Raw genomic sequence first — 15,046 nt, forward strand, 5'->3', positions numbered from 1 at the left:
GCTTTAATCCAAGTGAGGAGCTGGCCTCAAGCATCAGAAGATGCTAGTGTTCCACTTTCGAAACTGTCATGAGTCTACAAGAAAAGTGACAGAGGATCACCAAGACTCAGTCCTCAAATACTTAAGCTGGTTTGGAAGACAGGATTCAAGCGTTCCCAAGCTGTGCAAGTACATCACCAGCCCCAGACAAGGCAAGCGCTGAACCAGGCCCAGGGTCTCTACAGGGACCCCAGCCTGGAGCAAAAGGAGATGGGAGCAGAGGCAGGGCTTGGCGATGAGGCTGCAGTGTGCTTAAGGGTCCATCCTGGAGACAAGCTACCTAACACGATGTAGGTCGAAAGTCCATCCAGGAGACCGGCTGGAGACAGGTGCACCTACAGGCCCTGGGCTCAGCTTAAATGGGGCTCCCAGGTCATGGGCTGTGGTGCGTGGGGGGACCCAATCGGGGCTGCTCAGGACCATTAAGACCTTTTGGTGCCCTCAGGGCCCTGACAGGGGTGGCCTGTGCTCTCGAAGTATCAGATTCCTTTATTTTGTTAATCTTGTCTGAAAGGTACAACTAAATGTAGTGTAAATTAGGTTGAAATTTTGTATTTGCATTATTTACCACGTGTTATTATACATTCTCTCTACTTCCCAGTCAGTTTTATCCTAATTGCAGGAAATTCCTCTCCATTTTCAATTTATCTAAATAAAATTGCATCTGGGTAAATAAATGAAGTTATAAAGTGCTGTACACACTTTTTAAATTAATTTTTGTAGAATCTTCTTTTTGGGTGTGTCTTATCACCCTGGTAGGCACTCCAGAACTTTCTAGCACACAGAATTTTCTAGATGTGGCAGCTAACTCTTGCTAGCTCATTTGAGTTCTAAATCTGGGACCCTTCTGCAGTTAGGAGGAAGCTAGATGGAGCTCCTTTCCCATGGGAGCAAAGGCAGTGACTGGAGTAACCTGACAGTCTCTGGTTTGGGTCTTTCAGAGTCATAAATTAATCCACGGGACAGCTCAGCAAATTCTTACTCAGATGAGATTCAGGAGTTACAAAAGCACAGATATTTAATCCTGTATGCCTTTTATGTAGCAATATTCTGAATTCTTTGAATTCCTTCAACATTTTCTTTTCCAGCTTAGTCTTTTCTTGTGTTTTCTGGAGAAGTGATATGAAATTAGCCTGCATCCCAGGTAGTTTCTTTGATTTTAAAGAAGGAACAGAATCAGTCCCTACACTCAGAAGGGCTTTATTGAAATTCACAAGACATTCCGGAACCTCTAACTTGAGAACAAATACACACAGTAAATGGGTTTTACCACCCTCCCATCACCACCTTTTTGATAGAACTTCACTTACACATCAGAAAAAAACAGAAATATGTATCGCTTTTTTTAGTTTCTCTAATTGACTAATTAAATTCTTTAATTTCTCTAATTAAGACTACTGAGTGAAAGCACTGGGATTTCGGATTTCACTGCTGAGCAGTTCATTGATGATGCTTGGAACCTGTCAGGAAGGGTGGATGCAGCTCTGCTTTTTTCAGCTTCTCTGCTTTTGCTCCGTCTCAGATGCTGCATTAGCTACGTATGCACATACTCATGCACATAGAGACCGAATACTAGGTTAGCTGGGTGTTTGGTTTGGTCTGGCAGGTTATAGCTTTTTCACTTGGGATTGGATGGGTGTTCAGCAGGCAGTTTCGGGGGTAGCAGGAACGTCCCCTGGATTTTGTGCTCCATCTTGTGGTGACGCTTGCTCAATTCGGAGTTGTTAGTCCCAGCTGTGCAAATTCAGCTTGCTTGTCTTGGCTTCCACTGGGCCTCCCCACCAGAAAGTCTGTACCTGCATTAGGCATGAAGCTCTCTGCTGCAGAAAGAATAGGGGGAGCTGGAGAATGTGTTTGAAAAACCCTGCAGGAAGGGAAAATCAAACTTTTTATTTTAGTACTGCAGTTCTAGAGCATATTTTTTTTCTGATAAAAGCAACAGTTTGTAACATGACACAATCCAAATGGGAATTTTAGGAAGCAAAAGAATAGGTGTGACCTGGGATGAGAAATCTATGGACTTCTCTTTAGTTAACAATATATATGACAATTCTGCTAAGGAATTTAAAACTAATGATGCTAAATTGCAATAGTAAAGAAACCTAGTAAGACTGCTATCTGAGCTGATACTCATTTCCATGGTCATGATGAAAATGCTTTTGTGTAAGCCTTCACAGCTTCTCAGAAAAGGCAGTGTTGTAGAGTAACTGTGACACTAATAAAATAAAATAATAGTTACAAGTCAGATTTAATGGTTTGATTTGTCTGCTCTCTTTTTCTCAGCAAACTTGTTATTTGACCAAGTTAGGTTGTGTTTTTTTTCTTTTTTTCCATTGTTACTGGATCCTACTGACACTAGCCTATGGGATTTTTTTTTTAAATATTTTCAGGTATCCAAAACTGATCCCTCACCGAAGAGGGAGATGCCCACTATGATTCTCTTCAATGTGGTGTTTGCACTAAGGGTAAGGACCATCTTCATGACGTCTGACAGTGGGATGTGCTTTGGATCTATAAGAGAATGCAGTAGGCTCATGTTCCAGTAATCTTTTGTAAAACATTCAGTGCCTGATACCATGGGGATATTTTAATTGGAAGCAACAAGCCTAAACATTGTAGAATCTGACACTGAGAAGTGGGAAGGTTTTCCAGCCCAGTAGAAAACAAGTACAGTTGTTCTTTTCAGGACATTTTCTAGAGTTTTTGGTTTTAAATCCCCAGAGTGTAAAGGCATGCAAGAAGCCACTTCGCAAAATAGATACGACCCAGCTGCAAGTCCTGTATGTCTCTTGTCTTTTGTTATTAGTGAGCTGGTAATCTGCTGTGATTTTTCTAGACCCTGCAACTGAGGCTTGTCCCACGAAGCTGTGCAGGAAGCAGCCTGGCTCTGACTGTCCTGTGTGTCAGATGTCGCTCTCTGGACATGGCTGCTCTACTCCTGCCCAGGATAGGACCAAATCCCTACAGCTGCACTAGCGTGCTGCCAGACCCTTGTGACTCCATGCAGCTCGGACCTTGGTGGTCGGCTCTGCTCCAGAAGTGGAGGCAGGAGGCAGCGTGGTCAGCGGCTCATGCTTGGCCAGCCTGAAGGGTCAGATCCCCACCATAACCTTGGTCAACCCAAGCTTGCTTAGTGCAGAGTCATTCAGAAGCCTAGTGTGGCTCAGAACAGCATTGTTTTGAGCTCTTACTAATGCTGTGTGATACAGAGACATGTGTCTTTGCTCAGTGCCTCCAGGCTTTTTTAATAATTAAATGGACAGTGTTTGAAAGCTGCCTCCTCTTAGCAATGAGATCGTTGTAAAGGGAGAGTGCCAGGGAGCAGAAGCTGTAGCATTCTAAATGAGAAGGTACAAGTGATGAATAACTAGGTTTTGATGCTCAGTAAGAACCTGGAGCAAATACGTAGTGTTTGCCTGTAATTTTTTTCAGCTCTGTTGACTGGATGTTGGTGTCTGTGTTCAGGGATCCTGGCTTGGCTGATTAGGTGGTATAAAACCCTAGAAAGTTGATTGTGTTTGAGCATTATTTGATTTCTGAGTTCTGGCTTTCTCTTCCCAGCCCAAAAGTTGCATCTGTGGAGCTAAGATATTATTTTTGTGTCAGGTACACATACAAAGAAACATCTTAAAAATAAAAGAGGGAGTTGGAATACCTGTCTTTATGGAAATGGTTGATTTTTGCTTGACTGGATACAATGTCATGATTTAAAAGCCTTCAGCTCCCTGCTTGTGAAATTACATTTTCTTTTCTTTTTTTTTTCCTTTTGGCACTAGTACTTTTCTTACTGCTGGCTTTCCAGTAGTGACTAACGTGGAAATGGCCACAGTCTGGGTGGTTTGTCCTCAGTCGAAGAGCAAGATTTCACACAATTATCCCAGCAATCAGTCTGAGTCAAGCAAGAAATTGTTCACTGAGTTCTGCTGGGGATCCAGTGTTCTTGTGCTGTGGGACATTCTTAGGTCAGGAAGTGCTGAATTTGCGGTGCAGGAGTTGATTTTAGATTTCATGCATTAAGAGACCTTAGCTTCAAGAATTATGTTGTTTTGGTGTATTGGTAAAGCACCATGCTTTGGTTGTAGGTAGGTGTGTGTAGATGCACATGTAAACACAGACATAGGTATGCACTGAGTCCTGTGGAAGCAGAAGCATTGAAGCCAATGCTTCTTCGTTCACCACATTGCAAGAGCTTGGTGAAGTGCTATGAAGGCTGTTTCTAGTCCACATTTTTCTAGAATATAATTTCTAGTGGTTCTCCTAGGGAAATGTGCTTTTGCATTTTGGCACTGTCATGATACTGATGTAATTGAGTGTGTAATAGCACTAAATCATATTTGCCAAATGAGACACTCTTAGTTCATAGAGAGCCGTCAAGTTTCTGGAGAGCGCTGTGCAAGAAGTAAGTGGAAATTTTTTCCTAGCACGGTGTAGTGCACTGCAGAGGGTGGGTGGAGGCATTCTGAGATAAAGATGAGAGTCCATCTGCAGTGGGCAGACAGAGCAGGCAAAGTCCCAAATGCTGTAATCAGCACTGATCCTGCTGTGTTCAAGCTTCAGGGTTACCAACGTGTCGTGACTCAGCAAGAACAGTGGAATCCAAAAATGATGACTCATGGTTTGTGAGTTTACATGCCAAGTGATCACTTGCTAGAACCATAAATTCTTTTAAAATTCTTAACAAACATGAAGCAGCTGCTCACTCGGACTGGAGCCACTGAGTCCCCTCTCCTTGTCAGCTGTACTTAAATGATAGATTTTTCTAGCACTTTCATTCTGGGACGTGCACAAAGACAGTGTTAGTAATAAGCCATATTTGTGAAATGTTTGGGAGAGTAAATCCAAATTGATTCTGGTTTGGGATCAAATTGTTGATCATGTACTGGTAACTCTTGCCTAGTTGCTGTCTTGTCAGTATGTAAGACAAACATCAGTACAGCAACATGGAGCGAGTGGGCTATGTTAAAGGCACGGCAGTCCTTATACTCCCAGTAAATTCAACCTGCACACCGTGATATTCTGCCTTTTCAAATAGCTTGACACTTTCTTTTCTCACTGTGTGAAATGGAGTTTTTTGGTCTGTCTGCTAGCAGAAGGCCCATTAACAACTGGAAAAAATAAACCTGATAGGAATATCGTGCTCCAGGTGCTGTGTTCATCTGATACACATAGACATGCTTAGAAATCCCTGAGTCTTCTCTTTACCTCTGGACATCTCTGAGCTTCTGCTTTTTTGCTGCTCAGTCAAATTCCTTCCTTTTGCCATTTGCCAGAGGCTGACTTTTGTTATCTACTGAAGAGTTATTTTGACTACTTATCCATCACTGTAGTTCCTTAGATGTGATTGTGGCTGTATCACCAACCTGTTTCTTTTCTGTGTTGCCTGCAGGCCAATGCAGATCCATCTGTGATAAACTGCTTGCACAACCTCTCCCGAAGAATCGCCATAGTCTTGCAGCACGAGGAGCGCCGCTGCCAGTACCTGACCAGGGAGGCCAAGCTGATCTTAGCTATTCAGGATGAAGTGTCTGCCATGTCAGAAAGTGAGTGCTGAGCTTAGCTTTGTACAGGAACATGTTTGTCCAGGAGCACTTTTTCAGAAAACTGCTGATTGTGCCACCTTTTGTGGCTGGGATCAGTATGAACAAGTTTTGGTGCTCTTTAGCATTCTGATGCCTTTTGACTGCATTTCACCTCATCCAAGATCACTATCCCTATGCAGAGATGTCAGTTTTAGAAGTGCATCGCTAGCTCAGTTCAGTGTGATCACTGACAAATGTACACTGAACATTTGGATCTGCCTGTCAGGCTGAGATGGAAGAACTCACAAGTAGCCTGCTTCACCCACCCTGGAGCAAGTTTCCCATGCTTTAATGCTGTATGCTGAGTCACCAGACTTCTTGCGTGGAAACTTTACTCTTACCTGTTGTTACCATGGCTAGCAAATAGTTACAGAGCATTTTTATAGAAGGTACTTCAGAGCAAATTACTATAATAATACACATTATTTAAGGTGATCTCTGTCTGACAGTGTTGCATCATCTTGCTACAAGCATTAAAAATTAAAACTAACGTCTATGAAAACAAAAACAAAATCATCACTTGTCAAATTCACAGTTACATGCACTTAACTGAGTTGAGGTTTAGGAGAAATTGGCAATAATTCACTGTTATTATTTTAGTATGTAACTTGAGTTATTGTAAAAGCTTTGAAAGACAATTATGGATTGAAAAGATGGGGATTCTGTCTCTAAGATACTGGTTGATACCTAGTGGGGGAAGAGGAAACTCTTTGCTTTGAAATCAGTGGTTTGCTTTCTTGTTTTGAAATTTTCCATAGCCACAGAAGGGCCACAGTCACCTTTTCATCACATCCTACCCAAGTGCAAACTGGCTAGAGATCTCAAAGAGACATATGACAGGTAAGTGGGATTTTCTTCCTCACTCACAGTATGCTGCTTCTTACTGGAACCTCTTGACCTTATTCCTTAGGATATTATCCACCTCTTCATACTGTTGAGCCGTTGGGATTTGGGTTTTAGACTAGGTGAAGAAATGTGAAGGCTAGCCATCAGGCAAAAAGTTTGCAGAATTGCTATCCTAATCATTACCTTGGTCTCCCTGTGGCTATGTTACAGTTCTTAAAAGTTGATGATGTCTGTTACAGCTTTAAGAATTATTATTTTCTCCTTAGCACAGAGGCACATAATGACAAGTGAATTGTAGAATTGAGAAGTGTCATAATATGAATATCATATCGCTGTAGAAGTGCTCTAAACCTGCAGCTAAGAGAAAAATGCTGCATCTTGTGCTGATGGCAAGTCAGATACTGCACTGGCTTCATTTGGTTACACTGTGCATGTCTGGACAGTGAATTTGAATTAGGTGGTGAGATTTTCTGGAAAGTGTAACATGCCATTTCTTGACTGGATTAAAAGTTCTGGCGAGGATTTCAAAGGAGTGTGGAGTTAAGTGTTGAATTTCAGCAGGAGCCGGCACCAACCTCCTCCAGCATACTTCTGCTCTTGACAGCCTGTCAGTGCTGACTCCTCGTGCAGAGCAGATATCTCTGTTCAGGGTATGAGCTTGGTGGAAGACCTTGAAAAAGGAGCATGGAAGGTTTTGGTGGGGAGGAAGGTGATGTGCCCCTTGATTAGGGTGTTTGTCAGGGCTTGGGAGAATTACGCTGGAGTTCCTTGATTGACTGTAGAGCACACTGTATATTAGACAAACACTTTACCCTCCCTAGACTGTGGTTCCCCTTGTACAAAGGGAATAATTGCAAAGCCCTGTAAGGTAAGGCACTGAAAGCCTAAATAATATAATGATTGCCAGGCACATTAGAAAGCTCCTAATAAGCTGTTCTTTGTTGTGTTCAAGAGCTGTGAATTTCAGCTTGTTTGGAAGGAATGTTGAATGTTGTTCCATACAATTCGCACAAAACCTGTACTAAAGTTTAAAATAAGGCGTTTTTTATGTAGCCTGTAATTGTAATACTAAACTTCACCTACTACTTACTTTTTTTTTCTATTTCTCCAAGGCTGTGTATTTGTGACTGGGCAAACCCTGATCTTGTTTCCAAACATTTTAGTGACACAGTGACATCTTGTGGCATTTAGCTGTGACTGGAGGAGCATGCAGCCCAAGCTCATGGAGTATGTAATATATTCCACCCTTCCATGACATAAGAATAGACTGACCACAGAGAAACACACGTTGGTGCTGCCCCCCAGATGTGAAGTAAGTCAGTGTCTCCCTCATCTAGGCATTGTGAGTGGGGAGAAGTGGTGCAAGTTATATTTTGACACTTTTGCGTGACACTGTCATAAGCAAATTTGTAAGAAATAAGGTGATGGTAAAAATATCAAATGTCTGTGCATTTGATTGGAAAGCTCTGTTTGAAGAGTAGTTACCAGTGTTGTTGGCTGGCTGGGTAATAAGGTGGTGGTCTGCGGTATTTTTCCACTACCATTTCCATACCTCATATATGAGAATAGGAAATAAGCTGATTACACCTGCAGTCAGGTTAGTTGAGAGGGGCTGCAGCACCTTGCCAGGCAGGCACAAAATTAATATTATTTTTTTGTAAGGTAGAAGAAATGGCCTAGACATAGGATTTTTATTCTGCAACTCCAAGATGAAGAATTCCTGTGTGGCAACAGTTCTGGAGTGAAGTCTGTGTGGTCTTCTGTGAAATGAGTTAGTCACTTGTGACCTGGGGTTGCAGAAAAAAGCAAACAAGCAAGCATGCATAAAATAAAAGTCTTGTCTGTAAGATAGGAAGCAATCTCACTCAGGATTGTAAAGCCCCTGCTGTAATGAATATTATATCCAGTTTGGGGCGGCATATTTCAAGAAGGATTTGGGCCACCTAGAGAGTGAGGAGGAGTGAGAATGACCTAAGAGGAGAGATTGCAAGATTTGGTCTGTTTCTTTTAGAGAAGAACAGGCTACTGGGAACAGTAAGTCTTCAAATGCATGCAGTGACAATGTGCTGTTTTAAATATACAGTGATTTCTGGCATAGCCTTTGGCATAGGGGAAACACAGTAAAGTGGAGAGAGCACTTTGAATTGCAGATGGAAATCCAGGTCTCCATTTGAGATTCGCTTAAGCCAGCGTTTCCTAGTGTCTGCTGTTTCTGCAGTTCCAAAGGCCTCTCGAATTGTCGGCTGCTCTAGAGGTGCTGCCTAGCCCTTGGTTTCCTGTAGATGGTGCTGAGGTATTTCAGGCAAGACCCACATGTCCCTTAACAAGTTGGTTTGTACCAAACCACAAAGGGTATGAATCTTTTTACAGTTCAAAATGTCCCTTGCGTTTTGAATGAAATGCCTGTATTTTATAAGGCAGGAATCAATAGCCAGGTCATCTTAACTGTTAACACTGTTGCTGCTATAGTAATAGCCTGTTAGTAAACGGAGGGTTTATAGGTAATAAACATCTAGCTCCTGGGACCTTTTTTGACTCTAATGGAGAAAACTAGAATGTTTCTTTTTTATGAGTTCAGAAAACAGATTTGAAAGTCTCTGTTCACTTTGTCCCCAAACTCCAGCATTGGTGTGGAACAAAAAGCAAGGGCTTTAGGAGCAAGAAAGTCCAGTTGCTGGTACCTCCAGCGCTGACAAATTTACCAGTGTTGCAATGGGTGTCTCTTTTAAGCCAGTTTCAATTTAGGGAATTAAGATGACTTTCACCAAGTTTGATCTGCAGCTGCAGGTAATATGTTAGCTTGATATTAGTGGGCTGCCTGTCTGTTTATAGCAATCTTCTCTTAGCTTTATATTGGAGTAAAGTGGAAGTACAGGGAGGTTTTTGGGGAGGGTTGGTTTGTTTGTTTCTTCTTTTTAACACACAAAGAGCCTTTATACATTTTCTTTTAGCCTAGTGGGATTTGAGCTGACTGGTAGATCTAGCCTCTCAGCAGCTCAGGGAGAAGTGGAATAATTATATGAAATTTAGTGAATTATTAGGTGTGATTTGTGTGGCTGTACTGTAAAAGATAAACCATCACCAGTTATTTGGTCAAAGGATGGTCAATGTGTTCTTCACAAGGAAATGTGAAATCATTTCAAAGCTCTATGTAGTCACAACCTCTAGCAAAAAATAAACAAACTCCAAAGCTACAAGCTCACCTCCACCAAACTAGAAAACATTAATTTCTGATTTAAATAGGATAGACATGAGGGGTGTATCTGTAAAAACTCATAACTCTTTTATAAAATATGAGGTGGGATTGTCTTTGCTTTGCCAATAGTTATGAAAAAGAAGGCTGAGTTCTGTGGATACTGGCCAACTTTTGGGTTCCCGTTTTGGGGTAGTGGCTCACAGTTGCTGTTCAGGGCAGAGCAGAATAGAGAAAAGAGCAGTCATATTTCCAAAAATGTTTCCCAGCTTCCTGCAGCTCTGGAGGTGGTTTCTGTATATTCAACAGCCTTCAGCTGATCTCACTTCCCGGAATTAGTCCACCATCCTGTGAGCCAGAGTAAATATTTAACCACCACAGCATCCTCTGATAAAGAGGTCCATGGCTTAACTAGTTTCTGTGTTTCTTTCTATTTCTTTTGAACTTTGCTTCTTCTAGTATCTTGAGATGTCTCATAGGTCTTACGATGGAGAGACGCTAAACAGCTTTTTCCTATTGACTTCTCCCTGTCTCAATTTTAGACAATGATATCCCCTCTCAGTATCCTAATCCCTCACCATGTATCCCTTGGTATCATTCATCATGTATTATCTAACTAGAGATTTTTTTAAAAGTGTTGAAATTAAGTTTTCATGGGATAAATGGAACGCCTTTGAGGCTTTAATAGCCAGTTAAGAGTATGGGGAATGAAGCTATTTTTGCCCTGTTACTCTTGAAGTCTGTGGGAAAAAGAAGTTGCAGTAAGGTCTCTGGATACCAGTTAACTAGTAGAACAGCAGATGAAATTCAGTGTAAAGGAATGTATGTAAGGCCAAACAACCTTTATATAGTACATAACTGCTCTGAAGAGAGCTTTTGAAATTACAGCGGATAGTTCAGTGAAAATGTGAACTCAGTGAAAAAGCTCAGGGTGCAGTAACACTGAAAAAATTCCCCATAAAATGTGAGAAGCAGTTAGGAAAGGAGCAAAGAACAAAAGAGAACCTTCTTTAAATTACTGATGTACCTAATGCACCCTTGAATTTTTTTTGCAATTTTAGGTTTCCTACCAGGGACTACTTAAACTGTGTCCCTGAGGTTCATGGTGTGCAGCTGATGCAGCGTTCTCGACTTCCCACAGTCCTGCATCTTCCTGGAGTCTTTGCTGCATGATTCTAGTTGGTTAAGAAGAATAAAGTAGAAATGGAGCTTGGTGACTTGCTGATGTAACTTTGAAAACTTGTTTTCTTGGTATTCTGTTCTGTTGCTGGTTTTTGCTGTTCTGCTTCTGCCCCTAAAAGAAGGTGGCTTCTGGGTCTCCTGGTTGCCAGCCAAAGAGCTTGGGGCCAGCTCATGGAGATTTGTGAGGCTCACACTAAAAAGCTTGCTAAATAGGTGACTTCATGGGGAACCTGTAAAAGTGAAGGCAGATGTGGATCCAAACTTCACTTCTGTGACTTGACTATATTTCATGTTGCATGAATCTTTGTGTGTGTATATATATATATATTGAAGTGAAATTATTTAAGTGTTGGCTGACTAAAGCCAGTCGCATACATTGCTGCTGAAGCATGTAGCTTATTCCTTGTCAAATTATTAGGGACTTAAATTATTTTCCATCCAAGGAGGGGTAGGTGAAGGAGAAATCACGTACATAAAGCTATAATGAAGGCTTGAAATTATACAGTTGAGTGCAAATGTAGAAGAATGCAATTAAGATCCAGATCAGAACTGAAAATCTGGTTTTCTTGTTGTCTTTAATTCTAGGCTTTTGTTGTATAGTGCACTGTAGACAAAATTATGCTGTGGAGAGTATAATTATGTAATTAAAGCTGCTGCCTTGGTGCACTTGAACCAAAGAATGAAAGGAACCAACTGTGTATTTTTTCTGTTTCCTGAATGTTAACCTATGCAGGGAAAATATCCCTGCAAGTGTTTCATGTATCTCTGCTTCTTTTCGGAAAAAGAACAACGCCAATAGCTTTCAGGTAGTCTTTTAACTTGCTTGACCTTGATTTATTGTTGTGTTTTCTCTTGTGAGTATTTGGCCTGGTAGATAGTGTGGATAGCTACTGCTTCAGGGTGCACTTTGCCTTGATGTGTTTTGAGAGAATCCAGCTTTTTCTGTCAGTTGGTGTATGTCTGGTGGGATAAGCAGTGTTACTGGAGTTGCAGCATGTAATGCAAGAAAAACGGAGGTGTTTGCCGTGCTTTGCATGTTCCTTCAGGGTGTGGAGCCTCTGATCAGATGCGATGTGGTAGCGCAGAGAGACAATGGATTCATCTTTTCAGTTCCTTTTTAAAAAAGGAAGTATGTAGTATCTGCTCCATTTGCAACTTGAAAAATCGATATATTTTCGAGGTCAGTGCAAGATTTGAGAACAAAACCATGGCCTCTGCTTTTGAAAAGTGTTGTCTGCAGTGAGATTTTCCCTAATGAGTCTGATCATGCATGAGGCAGGATGGGATCGTGTTTGCTCTCTCACCACTCTGTTGTGGTTTGGTGAATAGTTACACAGGCAGCCAAAGCTACCCAGTGTTTTTGTTTTAAAGCTGAATTTTCAGGTCTCTCTAAATCCTGTATACAACCAGATGAACTTGGAAAAAGAGCACGTTAGTTTGCGGCCTACAATTGAATGCTAGGTATAAATGTTTAAAACTCCACATAAAGTTTCCAAGACATGTATTTGCTCCTGGAATGTTTTTAAATATGTTTTGTGTAGAGGGGAAATTCGTGGGCATTATCGACACAAAAGTCATATTGTGAGTCTCAATACACTTGAATTAAAAATTCAGATGGGAATTTTTAGAGTGCAAACTTTGAAATTTTATTTTAGGCCAGAAAAAAAGATTTTGGAAGAAAGTTTAAAGTCAAAGGACATACTGAGAAATTCAGCTTTACAGTGTAGACAAGATTAGCTGTTGCTTAAGATTGATTTGCAAGTTTATATGTGTTCCAAGCTCAGTGTACATGGAAAGATGTGATGGGCCTTGCCTTTTCCTCCCTGCTCAGTCCCAGTGCCTCCAGCAAAGCTGTTCCCAGGCCAGTGGTTCCTGCCTGTGGGCTGGGCAGTGGTGTAAAGTTTTGCAAGGTGGTGCTAGCTTAGCTCCTTATGGTATCTACTCATTTTGAAGTAAACATGGTTACCTACCTAGGTATGTTTAACCTGTTGTCTAGATTTACAGACTTCCATAAAACTACCTGAATGACGTTCATTGCTTAAATCTTTCAGTTCTCTGTTTTTTTTCAGTAAAAGAGGCTTATAGTTGCTTTCAGGCTGAACATGAGGGTCAGACTTTATTGTCATTCCTGAGATGTCCATCATATCCACTCCAGTCCTGTTGTTTGAAGTCAGCTTAAAGGCTTAGCTTAGTCCCTGTGGTTTCCTAGAGTGAAACCATTTAACAGCATGTTTGTGACTTCATGTGACAAGCAGGAGCAGGTTAGTAGGAAACAAACAACCTAAAAGCAGAACTGGAGGAGTCCGTTATTGTGGAAATATGCTGCTTGTAACACCCCTTGCCCAGTACAGACATCTCCTTTTCTTTTTCCTTAGAGAGGAAGATGGAAATTGGAGGTGAAAACATTGTGCCCGATTCATCTCTGCCCTTTGCAGCTCTGGTCTAGGGAATTTTCCAGTGCCCTGCAGTAGATCTTCAAGAAATACTTTTAACTTGAGGAAGTGTTGCAATGTTAAGAGCAGAGGGAGCAGACTATCAGTCTTTCACATCCCCCCAAAGCCTCGTTAGGGGATAATGCTTTGTAAGTACAAGTTCAGGAAGCCCTTGCAGCTGGGAATCAGCTGGTCCTGAGCCAGTCTGGAGATAGACAGCATACACGCAGTTTTTTTCTTGTCCTGGTGTGATTCCTCTGCAGGGGTGAATCTGGACCACTGCATTCATTTGTTATACATGGTAAATGCTGTATGTATTTATTTTCTTCCTATTTTAGTCTCTGCACAACAGGGGTGGTCCGTTTACATATCAACAACTGGCTGGAAGTGAGTTTCTGCCTGCCTCATAAAATCCATTATGTTGCCACAAACTTTATACCCCCTGAAGCAATTGAGAGAAGCCTGAAATCTATCAGGTAAGAGCAAGCTCTGTCTTTCAGAGTTTGGCTGGTCCTCCAGTTGCCAGTATGGTGCTGCAAATGCCTGTGCTGGCACAGCTTGGGGGACGATGTGACACTGAGCTGTAGCGGTGGTGGAGGCGTGGGCTGAGTCAGGGCTTCCTGGAGCTGATGCTGGGGTACCATGCTGCTGTATACATGGTGGTATGAAGCCATAGCTTTGTGTTAACATTAGGTGGTCTGCACTGTTTACAGTTAGAGGAATTGTGTTCTTTTTAATCTGTTGATCCAAAAGTAATTTTGCTTTTAGAAGAGAGTAAGCCCAGGCCCCACAATATCTTATTTCCTGCATTCATTGTTTACAGCTTTTTACTTGCAAAAATAACTAACTCTTGCTTTCTTCCTTTCCTCTACTCTATTCTGTATTTCAGTAATGCAGATGAGCAGTTTTCAGACTAGTTCTCCAGGCTTAATTGCATGCCAGCCCGTTGCAGTCTTTTTTTTCCAGTCACTAGGGCATCCACTTACCATATAACCCTCTGTCCCTTTTTTATGGGGAGCGTCTTACCTTGTGACATAAAAATAAGCTTATTCTGAACCCACTTACAGGAAAAAGATGATACTAGAAGTTCTTTTTTACCAGTAGATTAACCTAGGTATCATGGTCTGGGAATAACTAAGCCTTCAGGAAAAGCTGCAGTTTACTGTGCAAATGTATTCTATTTTTCTGCAGGCCTTACCATGCCTTATTACTTTTAAATGATGAGAAGTCATTGCTTAATGAGCTCCCGTTGGACTGCTCTCCTGCCCTGGTGAGAGTAATTAAAACTACCTCTGCTGTGAAGAATTTGCAGCAACTGGCTCAAGATGCTGACTTGGCATTGCTACAGGTACGGGGAACTGTCAGCAGCAGATGAAATTCTTTTAAATCACGAGGTGTTTTCTTTCTGTGTGCCAGTGGGTTTCTGTGGTACATGAGCATGTCAGTTCTCTTGGTGTGAGCAGAGCAACAGAGAAAACACAAGCATTAGACCATGGGGAAAGGTTAGAGAATGGAGGGCAGCGGCGCAGCAACAGTGCTTGGCAGATCGCTGTGGGGTGGCAGGAGGGGCTGGAGGTCTTGAGTCCACACCACTGCTCAGAGCAAGTCCATTAACACAGGCTGCTCAGGAACTTGTCTGTTCAAATTGTGAGTACCACCAGGGATACCTCCCACAGCCTCTCTGGGCCCTGGTTCAGCATCTGACCAGCATCAGAGTAAAGAACTTTCCTTATATTTAATGGGAATTTCTCTTCTTCCACCTTGTGTGTGTTGCC

The 15,046-nt window shown here is 41.8% G+C and overlaps 1 protein-coding gene across 16 annotated transcripts in view; it reads left to right on the forward strand.

The window, feature by feature from the left end:
- NPRL3 (NPR3 like, GATOR1 complex subunit) overlaps positions 1–15,046 on the forward strand; it is a 51,284-nt gene that overhangs the window by 11,548 nt on the left and 24,690 nt on the right. For 13 of the 16 annotated variants that reach the window (XR_013927657.1, XR_013927658.1, XM_080384543.1 and 10 more), the window contains 5 exons: positions 2,430–2,504; positions 5,426–5,579; positions 6,377–6,458; positions 13,610–13,747; positions 14,463–14,619. Coding sequence is in view for 14 of the 16 variants with exons in the window: in XM_080384543.1 (XP_080240669.1) it covers positions 2,430–2,504; positions 5,426–5,579; positions 6,377–6,458; positions 13,610–13,747; positions 14,463–14,619 (606 nt within the window). In the remaining 2 variants the exon portion in view is untranslated. Of the gene's footprint in view, positions 1–2,429; positions 2,505–4,630; positions 4,655–4,699; positions 4,835–4,986; positions 5,183–5,425; positions 5,580–6,376; positions 6,459–13,609; positions 13,748–14,462; positions 14,620–15,046 lie in introns of those variants that run through there. The other 3 variants (XM_080384539.1, XM_080384541.1, XM_080384542.1) reach the window with 3 other exon arrangements.

Source organism: Falco punctatus (genome assembly GCF_963210335.1).
Source record: "Falco punctatus genome assembly, chromosome: 4".
Taxonomy (NCBI): Eukaryota; Metazoa; Chordata; class Aves; order Falconiformes; family Falconidae; genus Falco; species Falco punctatus.